This window comes from Eptatretus burgeri, chromosome 12 (assembly GCF_056783735.1).
Source record: "Eptatretus burgeri isolate ZD-2024b chromosome 12, Ebu_testis_v1, whole genome shotgun sequence".
In the NCBI taxonomy this organism is placed as follows: Eukaryota; Metazoa; Chordata; class Myxini; order Myxiniformes; family Myxinidae; genus Eptatretus; species Eptatretus burgeri.
This window is the reverse complement of record NC_140972.1, coordinates 59,013,965-59,031,387: the sequence shown is the minus strand read 5'-3', so window position 1 is coordinate 59,031,387 and position 17,423 is coordinate 59,013,965. Positions and strand designations below refer to the sequence as shown.

General features: G+C 46.1%; 1 protein-coding gene across 10 annotated transcripts in view; it reads right to left on the bottom strand.

Moving 5' to 3' along the window:
* Positions 1–17,423, bottom strand: part of LOC147015704 (histone-lysine N-methyltransferase NSD2-like) — a 192,725-nt gene that overhangs the window by 93,099 nt on the left and 82,203 nt on the right. For all 10 annotated transcript variants that reach the window (XM_085848117.1, XM_085848116.1, XM_085848122.1 and 7 more), the window contains exon 12: positions 9,022–9,111. In XM_085848117.1, the coding sequence (XP_085704243.1) occupies positions 9,022–9,111 (90 nt within the window). The remainder of the gene's footprint in view (positions 1–9,021; positions 9,112–17,423) is intronic.

The following is a 17,423-nucleotide window of genomic DNA, read 5'->3' as shown; positions in this document are numbered from 1 at the left end:
TCTTGTTTTTTTTTTTTTTTTTTTTTTTTGTTGTTCTTGCACATCTTGCACATCTTGCAAGTTTTTGTTCTTGCACATCCATACTTTGAAGCAACTTTTGAATCTGGAAACATCTTTTGAAATAGAAGTCCAGCATGATCTGAGACTGATATGGGCAAGTTATGTTCCACAATAAATCCACTAAAGAGAAGTTCCGCTCGAGTAACATCCTCTTCCTCGCTTGTCCCTTGTTTGGTGAAATAATTCAGAAGTGTACCGGTACTCGTGCTCGAAGATCTCTCCTTTGCAATGTCTGTGTGCCGTTTGCTTCCAAGTGCTTCCGAATATCATCGCGACCTCCGTGCTCAACTGAAATATCAACGCTGCATACTGTACAATACGCATGATGAATTCCTCTTTCAGACTTTCGAATACACGGGTATTGGAGACTGTATTCGGTCTTGTACTTCTGAGACCATTTCTTGGTCTTCGTAAGCTTCTTTTCTGCCATTTCGTAATCAACATCGAGGGCTTGAAGCATCGGTAACTTCGAAGTCGATGTTCCACAGCTGCAGCGCGACTCGTAGAACTCTAGCGGCTGTTAAACACCGCACGGTGGTCGCGACCGCCGGGCTGGTACGGGCCCAGCTGCATGCAGTGAGCGTATCGCATGCATATACACTGTGCATACATACCGCATGCACTGTATTGCACACATACCGCATGCACTAAATCTCAGTGCATGATCGCCTAAGCGAGATCCAGACCCAATGTTTCGCTGCTCCTCATTTGAATTTGCATTTTTTTACGTACAATTTGGTAGCAGCGAACGTTATGGAGTTACCACATGCTATACGTAGCAGACGATGCTTTTCATTCAATTCTCATACTAGTACATTCTGATTAGTGAACAGTGCAAAAATATCAAAATTTCGGGAGGATAAGGATAGTGATCGTAAGGGCGGGAGTTTGGGTGAATTTTCGGAAGCCTCCCGATGAAATCGGGAGGGTTGGCATTGCTGCTGGCGCCGTCTTTGTCGCCATTCAACGCACGCACTTCCGTGTGCCATGACGCTTGCACTCGCACAAGCGGTTGCGTTTTCCCGCATACCAACTGCCATTTCCCTCTCATACCGCGACCTCACACACGCAGTTCCTCTCACACACGGTGCTTCTCCCTTACACACCATTTCACTCACGCTCTGCATACGTTTCAACATGCTTGCTGCACACACACACCTTTAACCACACATACCGAGACAATCACGCTGGGGAATTGCGCCACCACAAGCGCTCCCGGGGCCTCCATACCCCCTAAGCTCCGCGTGTACCTGTTCACAGCACTCGCCCCCCCTAACCTCACACAGCTCGACTAGACCCACCTGGTTGCGACCCACTTCAAGGGGGCATATTCCCTCCCCTCGTTCCTGGAGGAGGCTATCCTTCTGCTCGCACCGGGTCACGACACATTCCGCCAGCTCACCCCCATTGTCCTCCACCATCTCTACCTGTTTGTGCTCGTCAATTACATCGTCCAATTCACCCTCTATCTCCAGTGTCTCTGTTTTTATTTCCGTTGTCTTTGTTGTTCTTTTCTCTGTTATTTATTTTAATTTCTGCATCGTCTCCTCATATTTATTAGTTTCTCCCTGTATTATCCGCATCTCCGTCACCATCAATTTCTCCATCGTCATCACCTCCACGTGTCTCACCCCACACGTGGTGACAGCGTCCCTCGTCATGACCTCGCCCGTCTTTATCGTGGGCCGGACAACCGTTGCATTCCCTCTCGTTGGTTCGATCGTACTGCCACGTGGTGTCGCCATTTTCTCGCCCGCGGTCTGCGTTTCATCACGTGCAGGCGCCATTATGCCCTTCATGCCATCTACACTCGCATGCAAGCCCAACCCCATGCTCTGCGTCTCACCCCGCTGCGTTTGCATATTGCCTCTTAGCGTTTGCATGCTCGCATTCATTTTGCGCCCATACACATCCACCATTTCATTCATGTTCTCCAGAAATTGTTTCATCATCTCCATTACCTGCTGCTCTGTCGTCCGCCCTTGCCGCCTCCACTGCCGACATTTAGTGGTGGGGTTGTAATAATTTAAAAAATCGTATGAATGGCATCGCCACTTTTCCCATCCCTGGGGTAAGGATGTGTCTTCCTCACAGGTGTCCTGGACCATGGGTTTATCTACCACTACACTACTACTCACCTGCCTCAGCGTGCCTTGGCTGGACATGTCGCGTGTTGGTGAGGAAAGAATTTAAACGCTCGCAATTTGGGGGCACGGGGAGGAGGGGGGTTGCTCCGTACACCCCTGATCCGCGTCCGTGAATTTCGTGTGGAGGCGGATGAGGCTGAATCCCGCTCCCGGACACCAGTATTGTGGTTTCCCGCCGGCGAGTCGCCACGAGTACGACCCTAGATGGAGCGGTGGTCGCCTCGGCTCAATCGCCCGGAATATAGATCCTACTTCTACGGAAAAGTCCGGAGAAGACGGGTCCTGGTTCTTTTGGACCGAAATACGCCAATGGGTATATCACGTGGGGTAGGGTTAATTGCCAACTTCAACTTACCTAAGTACCCACGTGATCCAGCTTCCGGGGTAGTTCACCCTCAGCGGAACTCGTACGGAAGCGAGCCGCTTAAGCGAGCCCGTTCCGTGTGCGTCGCTGAGTGGTGGTATTGCCGAATTCCGCCGGCCCGATTATCTTGTGACCCTGGCGATGGCCAACTAATCCCTTACACGCATGACATGCTCAGTCAATGCAGAAATGACACGACGAGCTGAGTACATTAAACAATTGGGGTTTATTTATACAGTAGGCAAGCAATCAATGGGGGGGAAAAGGGACAAGACGCGAGCAAAGCCTACAGCCGGTTCTATGCGGAATGTACAAACGAGCATGCACTGAACAACAATTCTACTTATCCCGACTGGCGTCACAAACAGACACACGCACACGCAGACAGAAATGGTGGGGCTGGAGCCTTTATTCGGCTTTCAGCTCAGAGGACAGAGAAGCTGAGGACCAGGATGGCTGGCTACCTGGCCGCCAACGCGCGGCTGGACGATCCCGCCTTCCAGGAGCTCCGGTCGCCGGGGACTCGTGCGGCGCAACCGCAGCCAGCCGAGGTGAGCCGAAGTGATCGCCCAGGCTCGCGATCGCGCGGAGGAGGAGATAGTGATACTAGGAGCGTTCTCCCTTTCTCTTGGCTGGCTTGGTCCCTCCAGAACTCGTGCGCGACCACCTTGCCAGGACCAGAACGAGAGAAAAACGACGACTGCGCCAGACCCAGAACAGAACGAACCTCCGTGCGCGCACAGACCACGCTATTTTTATCTGCCCCGCTCCAAAAGGGGCCGGGGGGGGCGCCTCCTCGCAACTCCGCCATCTCCACACCGGACGACCTTCTGCGCATGCGCGCCCCGTCATTCCTCGGAGGCGCGCCTTTTCTTCCGTTCGTGACTCAGTCACCGCCGGTGGGGTCTGCCGCATTCTACCCCCCCCACCCCTCCCACGAGCTGCGTTTTTGCCCATACAAGGCAAAGAATTCAGATCGGGATGCAGTCTGAACACGCCCGCATTCCAGTGAGCGCACAGGGGACGCCCGCTGTTCCGTAGCGTGTCCGCCACCAACGGGCATTTTGTGGCTGTTGTTGTTGTTGTTGATGGTTTTCCTAATACAAATCGCAGCGCATGAACATTAAATTACCCATTAGACTTGGGTCGGGACCCTAACTGGCAACATGTACTTACCGATATAACTGAGCTAAAGGACCTGAATGTTGAGTTAAAGGACCTGAATGATAGCTTTCCAAATCCGCAACAATATCTATATATAGCAATAAAGGGTGTGGCACGTGTCAGTGGTAAAGAAGATTCCGCCATAATGGCTATGTAACATCATCTCCATTAACTCGTCTTTATCGTCACCATCATCAACATCGCATTATTGGATCAAGTTTATCATCATTATTATTAAAGGTAAGTTTTATGACCTTAACTCAAGAAAATAAACTTTATTTTATGTTCTTCATACAGGAAAATAAGCAAGGAGTTGGCTTAACGGTTAATGTGGCTGCCTTAAGATTTCCGGGTTCTTGAGTTTGAGCTTCTTGAGTTTGGCTCAGACAATCCACGTGGTGGTAACGGAACGACAGGGGCTCAGTCATCCTTTCGAGTTTGGCAAAATGAGTACCATCTTACTGGAAACAGGAGCACTGCATCAGCAGCACAGCCACAATCCCAGCTAAGATGCATTCAGCAGCCAAAGGCTGCATATGAAACAACAATAATAATAAATAGAACTGTCACTTTATAACTGCTGGCAGTGATGACTGGGTACCAAGACGTCCGGCTTTAATACAACATGGGATTGATGAGCTACGGATTTAGTAACATGCTGCGTTCAATCTATATATGACATACCCAGTCAACCATTAATACTGGGGACATCATCGGTATCAACTGAATTGTTATTAAATAACCTAAAAACGAAGTAATCATTGTTCGCACCATGGGAGCATAGGGGAAAGCGGGACTCTCCCAGAGTCTAACGAGGCCCCACACGTCTCTCTACGATGTGGGATTGACAAGTTATGAAACGAGTGACAGGCGCGTCCAATCTATCTGATATGAATGCAGTCAGCCCTTTTTCCTGGGGACATCGTTGGTATCAATTGAATTGGTATTCAAATAACTTGAACACAAAGTAATCAATGTTCGCACCATGGGTCCACAGAGTAAACCGGGACTCCCCCGAGTATCACAAGGCCCCACATGTCTCTCTATGACATGGGATTGACAAATTATGAACCTAGAAACAGGCCAAGTTCTATTTTTTACGTATGCAGTTCACCCTTTTTCCTGGGGCCATTGTCGGAATCAATTGAATTGCTACTCCTCCACCCTCAAACCAATGCAGGCACCGCCAAGTGAGCCTTATTCAAAAAAAAAAGTTCTCAGATTCAAACAATTAAATAATTCTGGCTGCCAGACCATGTGGCCGATTGGGTTGAAATTTAAAACTTACATTCCCCATATCTACTCGATCATAATTGTGAAGTTTTACGTTGATTGATGAAGTGGTTCCAGAAAAAAAACATTATTTAATACTTTCCTTCTACCCAATATGACGGCCAAACCGTGTGACCTCCATCAAAAAATGGTTGGAGCTTTTCGTTCATCATTGATAGGCAGTCATACTTGCAAAGTTTCGCATCGATCTGGTAAGCCGTTCTGGAGGAGGTTTTTTAAGTTTTAAAAATTTCCAATCCAATATGCCAAACCACATGAGGTATGACACCATAAGTTTAGCTTCTGCCTCTAATTTGGTCGGGGATCATGCTTGCGACATTTTGTGTTCATCGGATAAGGTGCGTTTTTCTTTCCAAGATGGCCGTCAAACCATGGGACTTATGACGTCATCAATTTTACCCCATACGCAGCAATGGTGTGAGATGATGATTGTGAAGTTTCGCTTCAATAGGAGAAAGCTGTCCCAGACAAAACATTATTTAATATTTTCTTTCAATACAATATGGCTGCCAAACCATGTAACATGTTAATTATATGTGAACACCCTGGTATCCCCAAGTGTTGGGAAACGTGTGTGTGTGAAGTTTCACCTCGATCTGTCCAGACGTTCTGGAGAATATTTCTTTAAGGTTTGAGGGTAAATCCAATATAGCCACCAAACCATGTGACCAATCAATAATTATTGATAAACTCCCTGGTAGACCCATGGCTTGGTGAACATGTGTGCAAAAACCTGGTGTTGGCTTTGCGGTTAGGGTGGTGGCTTGGGATCCTAGGGTCCTGAGTACAAGCCCCGTTGGCCGCTGAACTAACACCAGGGGGTTGACTCAGCCTGTCATCCTTCAGAAGCCAGCAAAATAAGTCCCAGTGTAGTAGCCAAAAGGCTGCACACGAAGGTAAGGGGTATTGACGGATTTATTAAATCTGGTATTGGTGTGGTGCAGGCATGATGGGCCGAATGGCCTCCTCCTGAGCATAATTTCCTTGTAAAGTTTTGCCACAATCTGTTCAGCCCTTTCCGAGATTTTTAAGTTTAAATTTTTTTTTTAAACAATATGGTTACTGAACCACATGACCGATGACGTCCTCAATTTTTTATTTCTGTTGACAAATTTATCCCGAGATGACCCTCAATTTTTCAGACCGATTGGATGCAGCATCCAACATGTCGAATTTTCACCAGGATACCACTTCACCGATGACGTCATGAAAAAAAAAAATCAGACATAGTACTTGCCATGTGCAAAGTTTAGTTTTTTCCTTGGTGCGGTTTTGGAAATACAGAAGTCCAAAGTTTTTCCAACATGGTTGTCACACCACGTGAACTATGACTTTAAATATTCAACATGAATAGTGGCACCGATGGTTAAAAAAAATTTCGTGTAAATCCACCAAGCGGTTGCAGAGAAAATGAATTTTAAAGGGAATAAACCCCAAAATCACAATAGAATAATAATAAATAAAGGGACAATACCCTTGGGTGCTCACCTGGTAGTGGCTGGATAAGATATCCAGGGAACCACTGGTAGGCAAAGTGATCCATAAAATATATAATGGACAAGAAAGTAAATACCTATTTATTTTTTTAGAATGCCATGAACAAACCTTGGTACATCACGGGTGATAAAGGTTGTGGTCAAGTTTCATCAAAATTGTGTGTGGTTTCAGAAAAGAAAGCAACTACATATTTTGGGGGGCAACCCCCACATAGAATCCCTTAAGGGTGAACAAACTTTAGTACACCATGGGTGGTGAAGATGGTAGTCAAGTTTCATCAGAATTGTGTGTGTAGTTTCTGAGAAGAAAGCAAATACATCTTTTGGAGGGCAACCCCTCCGGAGACCCACTTCGACATCAAATCTTTTAATGGCATGAACAAATTTTGGTACATCATGGGTGGTGAAGATGGTGGTCAAGTTTCATCAGAATTGTGTGTAGTTTCGGAGAAGAAAGCAAACTTTGGGGGGCACCCCCCTTACCTCCCCTCAGACCCCAATTTTTTTTAATGGCGTGAACAAGCTTTGGTACGTCACGGGTGATGAAGGTTGTGGTCAAGTTTCATCAGAATTGCATGTGTGGTTTCTGAAAAGAAAGCAAATACCTATTTGGGGGGTGGTGGGGGGGCAACCCCCATAGACCCCTTCGGGCACGATTTTTTTATGCCATGAACAAACTTTGGTACATACACGGTGATGAATGTTGTGGTAAAGTTCCATCAAAATCGTATGTGTCGTTTCAGAGAAGAAGTTCAAAGTATTTGTGGACGGATGGACGGACGTTGCGCCATCCCATAAGCTCCCCGGGAACTACGTTCCAGGTGAGCTAATACATATCGAATAAACAGAAGAAAAACAATAGGTTAGCCAGCCTAAAAGGCTTGGTACTGCAATAACTCAATAAAACTAGATCGGCACTCAGTAAGAGCGCCAGGCTGAAGAGCTTACATTTTGGATCCCACCGATAGGTTGGATCTGAACCAAAATCTAATCGGCTTGTCTCGTCACCGAACCAACTGCTCCACCTAGTTTTGTCACAATTCATCCACAACTTATTGAACTATCTTGCTGTATATCGTTTTTGGTCCTATCTCTCAATGGTGAAGAATCACGTCAAAAATTATCTGATCCGGAACTTCACCAAAATCTAATAAATCCGTCCTTGTCACACACTCAACCTGTCCACCAAATTTCGTCCAAATTCGTCAACAACCTTTTGAGATATCCTGTTAACAGAGACAGACAGGGGTGAAAACATGAACTGCCTACTGAATAAGCCACATTTTATGTCCTTAATACAGGTATCCCCTGCTTAATGAAGGTTCGCAACAACGAATGGTTTCATTTCGGACTATTCATCGCTTAACGACGGTCTTCATTCGCTACAATGAAGGAGCAGTCACATTCTCATGGTGATTGTGTATTGTCACTTCCGTGGTGATGACGAATACATACGTGTTTCCACCGATTAACTTTTCAATGGGATGATTATCTTTTCAGAAGGTTTGTGAATAATTAGCTTTTCAGAATGAAAAGGTTAAGAATAAGCATCTCTCACTGCAGCTTTGTGTGTGGGAACTTGGACTCGAGATCGTTTTGGTTGGTGTTACAAATAAATTACCTTTATTGTTGTGTTACTGTCTATTATGAGGTAAGTAATAATATTATATCACTTGCAACGAAAACCATCATTAGACCAAGCATATAGCTTTGCTTTTAGACAAACATTACAGTTAGGAAACGAAGTGTAATTTTTATCAAAATAAATAATGGAAAATGAGCTTCCGCATCATGTAGGTAGGTTCGCATCACGAGGGGTTACCCATCCATCCATCCTTTGGAACCACACTCTGTGCAGAGCATTGGCTCTGCCGAAGCAGTCTCCTTGACTATTGGGCACAATCCTGGACGGGACACCACTCCGCCACAGTATACCAACAAGCTGGTACTCATTCCGTCAACCTCGGAAGGATGACAGGCAGTCAACCCCAACTGGTATTAATTCAACAGCAAAGTGGGATTTGAACTCAGGATCCTAGAATCCCAAGCCCACTGCCCTAATAATTAAGCCAACACCAGGCATATAACGAGGGGTTATAAAGGTACTTAACTCCTTCATGAAGCGGGCGATACCTGTCCAGGAAAATAACACTTTATTTTTTGTTCTTAATAACTGTTTTATTCATAAAAATAAATAGTACAAAACAATGCACAGACATGTTAATTAAAGGCACATTTTGGACAAATTTTGAAGTTGAAGTCCCTAACCCTAATTTCTCCGTTAGGTTTGCGGATTTGAGGTTAATGGGGATTTTCAAGAATGTAACCCCTGCGACGCAAGACCCTCCTTGAAAATACAGTACTTGAACATTATGTGGGGTATTGTGTTCTATGAACTCTCTCGTGACACATGGTAAGGGATATATACCCCCACAAGTCCCAATGGTGGATCAGTGCTTCAATGTGTCTATCACCCCTCTCACCAAACAATTCGCACCTGACAGATATCTCGACGAATGCGCCGACCGCCGTGCTGAGAATCCTCATTGACCTCTGGTGATGCTGCGTCAAAGGCACCTATGGAGACCTTTGAAACAAGGACAAAAGAAATTGACAGAATGAGTAACAGGCCATAAAACTCACTTATCATTGTATACTGAACTATATTTTTAAAAACGAATATTCACAATACAGTATGCCTTTTTTTTCTTACTAAAGAGTATTTGCAACTGCCAAGAACATCATTTCACATATGCTATTCCAGCACTCGATATCGAAGAAATACCACAAGGAGCCAAAATATTTGCAGCATTAAATAACCTGAGTCAAAAAAGTTATTTCTCAAATCAAGACTACAGTACAATAGGAAAACAAGGGATTGCAGTGTGGCCTATGCCCAAGACTCGAGACTAGACTATCGAGACGAGAGGTACGCACACTTGCCTCTCAGCTGTCTAGTCTGGGTTTGAATCCCGACCCAGCTATAAACTGTCATCCCGGTGTTTTGCAGGCGTGGTGAGTCAGCAATGTGTGTGCTGTCCCTTTGATGGACATTAAATTGGGCATTCTGTCTGCCAGCATTAGTTGGTGAACATTAAAGATGCCACTGTGTCCTTCGCGAAGAGTATGCGAGCTATCGCTGACACCATGAACAATTTACAAATTCCTGCCATAACTAAGTTGAACATCAGGCCTGGCCAGCCGGTTCGTGAAAGACTTCCCCCGTCCAACCCCACAAGAACGTGGGCATACTTGTGGCCATAAAATAAGAAAAAGTACAACAGAGAAACAATTAAAAGCGGGGAGAATATCCTGAGGTTAAAAACGATCTGAACAAACACCATTTTAAATATTGAAATGATCGATGATAATCGTCATCTTGATCACTATCAATGGATCATGGTCTTTACACTTTACAGTGTCAGTGGTGCCAAAGCAGTTCCAGGGGAAGAGTTATGCCAGGTGGTTTGCCGTTGCTTTCTCAGCAGTCAGTGAAGGCAGGAATTGGGAACTTGGCCAGGGTGCATGCGATAACTCATCTACTCTTCAAGAAAGATTGTGGGATCCAACGACCACCAACTAGTGCTGGCAGATGAAACATCCGAGGGGACAGCGTACACATCGGTGCCTCATCCTGCATGTGAAACACCAGGATGACTGTTTATAGCTGGGTTGACATTCAAATCCAAGTAAGACAGCACATCTCTAAGGCATTCAGGCTATACTGCCAACCCGGAATGATCAACACAATGCTCATAAAGTATCACGATATTATTCCAGGTACAGTAGTTCCTGTATTACTCCATTTCATCAGCTCATTGTACATAGTAAGGAGTTCCACGATGGGATTTTTGGACACATCGGCAAGTTTCCTCATCAAACCTTTTAGTGCTTACAAAACTATTTATATTAAGATAAACAAAGCTGGCAGTTATTTATACACACTACGTGGCCAAAAGTATGCGGACACCCCTTCTAATTAGTGCATTTGGCTATTTCAGCCATACCCATTGTTGACAGATGTATAAATCAAGCACACAGCCACGCAGTCTCCATAGACAAACATTGGCAGTAGAATGGGCCATACTGAAGAGCTCAGTAACTTTCAACGTGACACCGTCATAGGATGCCACCTTTCCATCAAGTCAGTTCATCAAATTCCTGCCCTGCTGGAGCTGCCCCGCTCAACTGCAAGTGCTGTTATTGTGAAGTGGAAACGTCTAGGAACAACAACAGCTCAGTCGCGAAGTGGTCGACCACACAAGCTCAAAGAATGGGACCACCGAGTGCTGAAGCACATATCACGGAAAAATAATCTGTCGTCGGTTGCAACACTCACGACCTAGTTCTAAACTGACTGAATGCAACGTCAGCACAAACACTTCATCGAGAGCTTCATGAAATGGGTTTCCATGGCTGAGCAGATGCACACAAGCCTAAGATCACCATGCGCAATGCCAAGCGTTGGCTGGAGAGGTGTAAAGCTCACCGCCATTGGACTCTGGAGCAGTGGAAATGCGTTCTCTGGAGTGATGAATTACACTTCACCATCTGGCAGTTGGACGGATGAATCTGTGTTTGGTGGATGCCAGGAGAATGCGACCTGCCCGAATGCATAGTGCCAACTGTAAAGTTTGGTGGAGGAGGAATAATGGTCTGGGGCTGTTTTTCATGTTTCGAGTTAGGCCCCTTAGTTCCAGTGAAGGGAAATCTTATTGCTTCAGCATACAATAACATTCGAGACGATTCTGTACTTCCAACTTTGTGGCAACAGTTTGCGGAAGGCCATTTCCTGTATCAGGACAATGCCCCAATGCACAAAGCGAGAGCCATACAGAAATGGTTTGTCAAGATCGGTGTGGAAGAACTTCACTGGCCTGCACAGAGCCCTTCAACACCATCCAACACCTTTGGGATGAATTGGAACGCCAACTGCGAGCCAGACCTAATCACCCAAGATCAGTGCCCGACCTCACTAATGTTTTGTGGCTGAATGGAAAGAAATCCCCACAGAAATGTTCCAACATCTAGTGGAAAGCCTTCCCAGGAGAGTGGAGGCTGTTAGAGCAGCAAAAGGGGGACCAACTCCATCTTAATTTCCATGATTTTGGAATGAGATGTTGGATGAACAGGTGTCCACATACTTTTGGCCATGTAGTGTATGTGTATGAACTATTCGATTAATCTGAGAAAATGAAGAGAATGAAAGAGTAAAAGAGAGAAGTAAAGCATAGTAGGAGTGTGTGGGTGGAAAGGGGGGGGGGGACGGAAGCATGTGGTATATGTGATAAATGGAAGTGGGAATGATGAAGGAGAAGAGGGAAGCGTCGTTCTTGCCATCAATGGTGTCTGCTGCACTAAACACAAGTTGAATAAGTGATAGCCAGCAGCTACATCACAGTGCCAATGCCAACAAAGTGCATGGTCTTTCCTCTGTGTTCACTACACACAACAGGTATACAAACCAGCCCTCCGAGAAAAGCCCCCAAAATTAAAGGGTATGAAATTGATATGCTGCAATCTCAGGTAAGAATATTGTTACAGAAATGGCCCTTATAGGACTACTAAATATCGGATTAGCTCAGATCCCCCATTAAATGCATGTATAGCTAGGTTGTTTGGTAAAATGGACGTTCTATGTGTGTCGGGAGGTATACTAAATATAGGATTAGCTCAGATCCCCCATTAAATGCATGTATAGCTAGGTTGTTTGGTAAAATGGACGTTCTATGTGTGTCGGGAGGAATAAGAGGCTGTTTTGTTGTTTGTGCGGTGGTGGTGGAACAAGGGCTCTCTCTTCTTCTTCCCCATCCCGGACGAGGCCACCCCCAGTTGGGTGAAAGGGTGTGGCCAAAAAGAGGACATGACGCGAAGGGGAAGAGTTTTGTCGGCTTCGAAAAGGGGGAGGAGCGAGCGGTTCGAAGCGAGCGAACGTAAGAAAACTGTAAAAGAGAGAAAAGGGTTGAGTGTGTGGAAATAGTCGCTGAGAGAAGGTGTGCTCGTGTAACGAGAGAGCAAGTGAAGACCTCGTGAACAACTTCAGTTTGGCAGTTTGGAAAACTGCAGTCGGTTGAGAGGGTGCTTGTGTGTCGAAGCGAGCGAACGAAGGCTTCGTAAAAAGAGAATTGTGTGTGGAAAACAGTCGGGTTTTCGAGGCATGCTCGGAGTGGCTTCGAAGCGAGAGAAACGAAGGCTTCGTGAAAAGGTTGAGTTTTGAGAAACGGTAGTCGGATTTTGAGAGGCTGCCTGTACATAGTCTGCCCTTTTGGACAGTGGGAGAGGTGACCTGCACGTCGAGTCGATGATCTACTCATATGGGGAGGTGATCGACAGGTTCGGCCTGCGTCTGGCCGCGGAGCCTCCGTACTTACTCACCTCACGGCTCGACACGTTTGTCCATCCGCCTGCGGAGCACGGCACCTCAATTTGGGCCTTGTCTGGTGAACGGGCCAGGCCTGGATTTGTATGCTGGACCGTGAGAGAGATCAGCTGAGGCCCATCGTCAACCTTACGCAGGGTCAGAGCGCGGAGACCGCGTGCAGTGCGAAGGGGGCAAAATGAGGATGAGCTCCATTGCACCACGCGGCACATTCGAGCTGGAGCTCGAATCCGTGGACATCCGCCTGATGCGAGCAACATTCGATCTTTTGACACTGTCGGCTCGTCCATGAGGCATCACCAAGTACTCCGTCTTTTCTTGCATGCATGCTGTCTGTCTTTGTCTGCACGTTGTTTAAGGCATATCTCGGTAGCGACCCCCTCGAAACCTGTAGTCCGTGGTTAAGTTAACTCTTAACAGAGTTAAGAATGGGTTGAGGATTGTTAATAAAAACATTGTCGTGAATTTTGCTTGTGTTGTGATCGCCGATGTTCCCCAATAAATCTGGTTAATTCGTATGAAGTTGCCGCTATGGATTAATTTGTGTCGCGTCGAGGAACGATCCGTTTGATCGGCATATAAAACCAAAATGGTTACAGACTGGCAGAAAACGCTCGGCATCTGACAAAACCAGTCTGTAACCAAGGGTTCTATTTCCCCAACTGGCAAGGTACAAGGAGTACGTTGGTATCGCGATTGAAGACGCGTGACCCGAGGCCTGTGCTGAGCCGGCTGGCGTTATAGATCCCGGAGACGGCGGTGGTGAGGTTGGTCCCAAGGACCGGGTGAGAATCCCGCCACCCCGGATCCGCAACAGTTTGGTGTCAGGAGTGGGATATTTGGACTAGTGGTGCATTTCGCACCCCGAACATTGGTTACAAGAAACGAGGAAAAAAAAAAACGGTCCAAATTTGATTTGATTTTATGCTTGAGTGGATCGGAGGAAAAACTTGCAAATTATAAAGAAAATGGAGTCGCAAAATAGCGGCGCGGCTCCATCTCGGCGCGACACGAAGCGGGAGTGGGCTAATAATAGCGCAACGAGCCGCAAGGCACGAAGGAAACGCTCCCGCCCACCGGTTCAGGCCACGTGGACACGGTATACACCGGGGCAGACGAATCAGGATGCCGACACATACATTGGCATGCTTCAGACACAATTGTCGGATGCCTTGGAGCAGTGGAGGTGTGGTGATAACTGTATAGAGGAATTGCAAATTGAATTGGACGAGGCACTACGGAAGATAGACGAGGTTCAGGAGGATTATGTGCACGGGGAGTCACAACAATTGGCCGATGCACAGTAACGAATTCGGGGGCTGGAAAAGGACTTAGCCAACGCAGATGAGGTTCACGAGAATTATGTGCACGGGGAGTCACAACAATTGGCCGATGCACAGGAACGAATTCGGTGGCTGGAAAATGACTCCGCCAACACACTCGAGGTACTATTTAGAGAAATGATTAAAGTAGAGTGGTTTACCCGAAGGGTGTTGGAACTAGAGAGGAGCGAACTGAACAGAGGAATAGAGGAAGAGCAGATTGGTATCTCCCAGGATAGGAAGAGCTTGGAGGAAGAATGGAAAACAAAGCTTGAAAAGGAAAAATGTGAATACGATTTGGAATTGAAACAACTGAAGGAAGAGGAAAGATCAGGCAATCAGATAAGAGAAAGCCGAGAACAGAAGATAAAAAGAGGAGAGAAATCTCTGGAGCAAAGGAAGGAAGAATTGTTGGAAAAGTCAAGACTGTTCAAAGAACTACAGGGAGAAATGAGTAAAGTAGAGTGGAGTACCTATGAGTTGGAACAAGAGAAGAGCAAACTGAACGAAAGAATAGAGGAAGAGCAAATTAGTAATTCTCGGGATAGAGAAACTTGGAAGAAGAATGGAAAACAAATCTGGAAAAGGAAAAAGATGAACATGATTTGGAATTGAGACAACTGAAGGAAGAGGTAAGAACAGGCAATCAGAAAAGAGAAAGCCCAGAACGGAAGATAGAAATAGAAAAGGAATGTCAGGAACACCGAAAGGAATACAGTACGAAAAGGGACGAATTGAGGGAGGAAGCATGCGAAAGAGGTGCGGAGATGAGGAAGAGAATGGATAAAATGAAGGAGGAAGCGTGCAAATTGAGAGAGGAATTATGGAAAAAAGCTTCTGAGTTACAGAAACACCAAAGCAAAGAGAGGGAACTACAAAACGAACTGAGGATGTGAAGGGAGGAAAGAAAGAGAACGGAGAATGAAACGTTAAGGAACCACACTGTACAGATCAAACAGTTAGAAGCCAAAGCAAGGTTGCAGTACGAGGAGACAGTGAAAGAACAATGAATGAAGCAGGAAAGGGAAATCAGCCAATTGAAGGAAACGATGAGATTGGAGAAGGAAGAACCAGAGAGACAGTGGGATAAGAAACAAAAAGAACAATGAATGAAGCAGGAAAGGGAAATCAGCCAATTGAAGGAAGCGACAAGATTGGAGAAGGAAGAACAAGAGAGACAGTGGGATATAAAACAAAAAGAACATGGATTTGAAATTGAACTAAAGGAAAAAGCAAGGTTGGAGTACGAGGAGATAGTGAAAGAACAACGAATGAAACAGGAAAAGGAAATTATCCAATTGAAGGAAACGATGAGATTGGAGAATGAGGAACAAGAGAGACAGTGGGATAAGAAACAAAAAGAACAAGGAATGAAACAGGAAAAGGAAATCAACAAAATGAAGGAAACGATGACATTGGAGAATGAAGAACAAGAGGCAGTGGGATAGAAAACAAAAAGAACATGGATTTGAAATTGTACAACTAAAGGAAAAAGCAAGGTTGGAGTACGAGGAGATAGTGAAAGAACAACGAATGAAACAGGAAAAGGAAATTATCCAATTGAAGGAAACGATGAGTTTGGATAATGAGGAACAAGAGAGACAGTGGGATAAGAAACAAAAAGAACAAGGAATGAAACAGGAAAAGGAAATCAACAAAATTAAGGAAACGATGAGATTGGAGAATGAAGAACATGAGAGACTGTGGGATAGAAAACAAAAAGAAAACGAATTTGAGGTTGACCAGCTAAAGGAGAGAGCAAAGTTGGAGTATGCAGAGATGGGAAAACTCTGGAAAGATAGCAAACAACTAAAAAGGCTCGGAGAGGAAGAACGACTCAAATGGAAAAGAAAATGGAGCCAGGAAGTAGAACAGCACAATAATATGGGATGTGTGACATCACCACAGGGAGTAATGTTGGTGGTGCAGAACTTGATTGACATCACTCGTCAGATAACACCACAATTAGAGCAAGCCCTGGTGAAGGAGACATTGAGGGAGCATACGAGGTTGTTGACGAATGAAATACATTTTGAGCAGGTCCAGCATGTGCAGCTGACGGCCCCGGAGAAGTGTGGCGAATCAATGATGAGCAACCTGCTGGAGAGAAGCGACCGGACAGAGGTGACTCTGGAACGAAGCAGCTACGTGGGCACATGCATACATGGTGCGGACGAGGAGCTTAAGGTAGAAATTGAATTTTATGTCAACGAAGAGACTCTGTCCGATGGGGTGCACGTATGCGTGACCCCTGGATGTGTGTGTGGAGTGCTTGTGAACGAATGCTGTGAGCCCACAGTCCAGACTACAGCACCGGTATGTGCTGCCGAGGCCGAAACGTATGTGGGTACTCACCTGGCGTTCAGGAATGTAGCCCTGGAGTGCAAGGCAGTTGGTCAGTACACAGGCAAGGTTGAAGGTGTGGAATGTGAACACATAACCTTGGAATGTGTGCAGCCTGCTGTGTGTGTGAGTCCTGAGCATGGAATGAGTGGTGACATGGGAAATAGGTTTGAGGTGCAAGGGGAAATAGAAATGCCACCAGGACAGAACTTGAGCCAGGGGACGGAAACCATAATGGACAGCTCCGCATGGGTTCTTACAGAGTTGGAGGTGCTGCATCCAGGAGCAGGCTTTAGAAATTGGATTTTAATTTCGCTAACAGCCTCACAGGAACTTTGGAGTGGGGCGCAGATGAATGGCAGGCGGCACTGGCGTGTGTCACTTGGTCTTCAGACCTTTCTGAGCACACGAGTGGTTTGGCTAGCTGAGTGGGGTTTATCTGTCTTGAGAGAGTTGTGGAGAAGAGGGGGAGGCCATTCCACCGATTGGGGTTTACCTGATTTCCGTGAACCCTGGAGAAGAGGGGGAGGCCGTTCCACCGATTGGAGTTTGCCTGACTTCCGCGAACCCTGGAGAAAAGGAGGGGGTAGATCAAAGCCCCCATTGAGGCGTGACCCCCTTGAGCCGTGGCGGAAAGGCGGCGGGGTCATGTAATGGGTAATGAGGGATTCATTCCCTCACTCCCCTTCCAATGAGCCAAAGAAGCAGGCCATATGGGGATGGAAAAAATCTTGATTGAGAGTTGTACCGAAAGTGATTGCAAATTGAGAGATGACAGAAGGCATAAGAGTGGCACGAGTGGATTTGGGTGATTATTGAAAAAAGTGGTGGAGACATTACAGGCAGAGCGTTAGA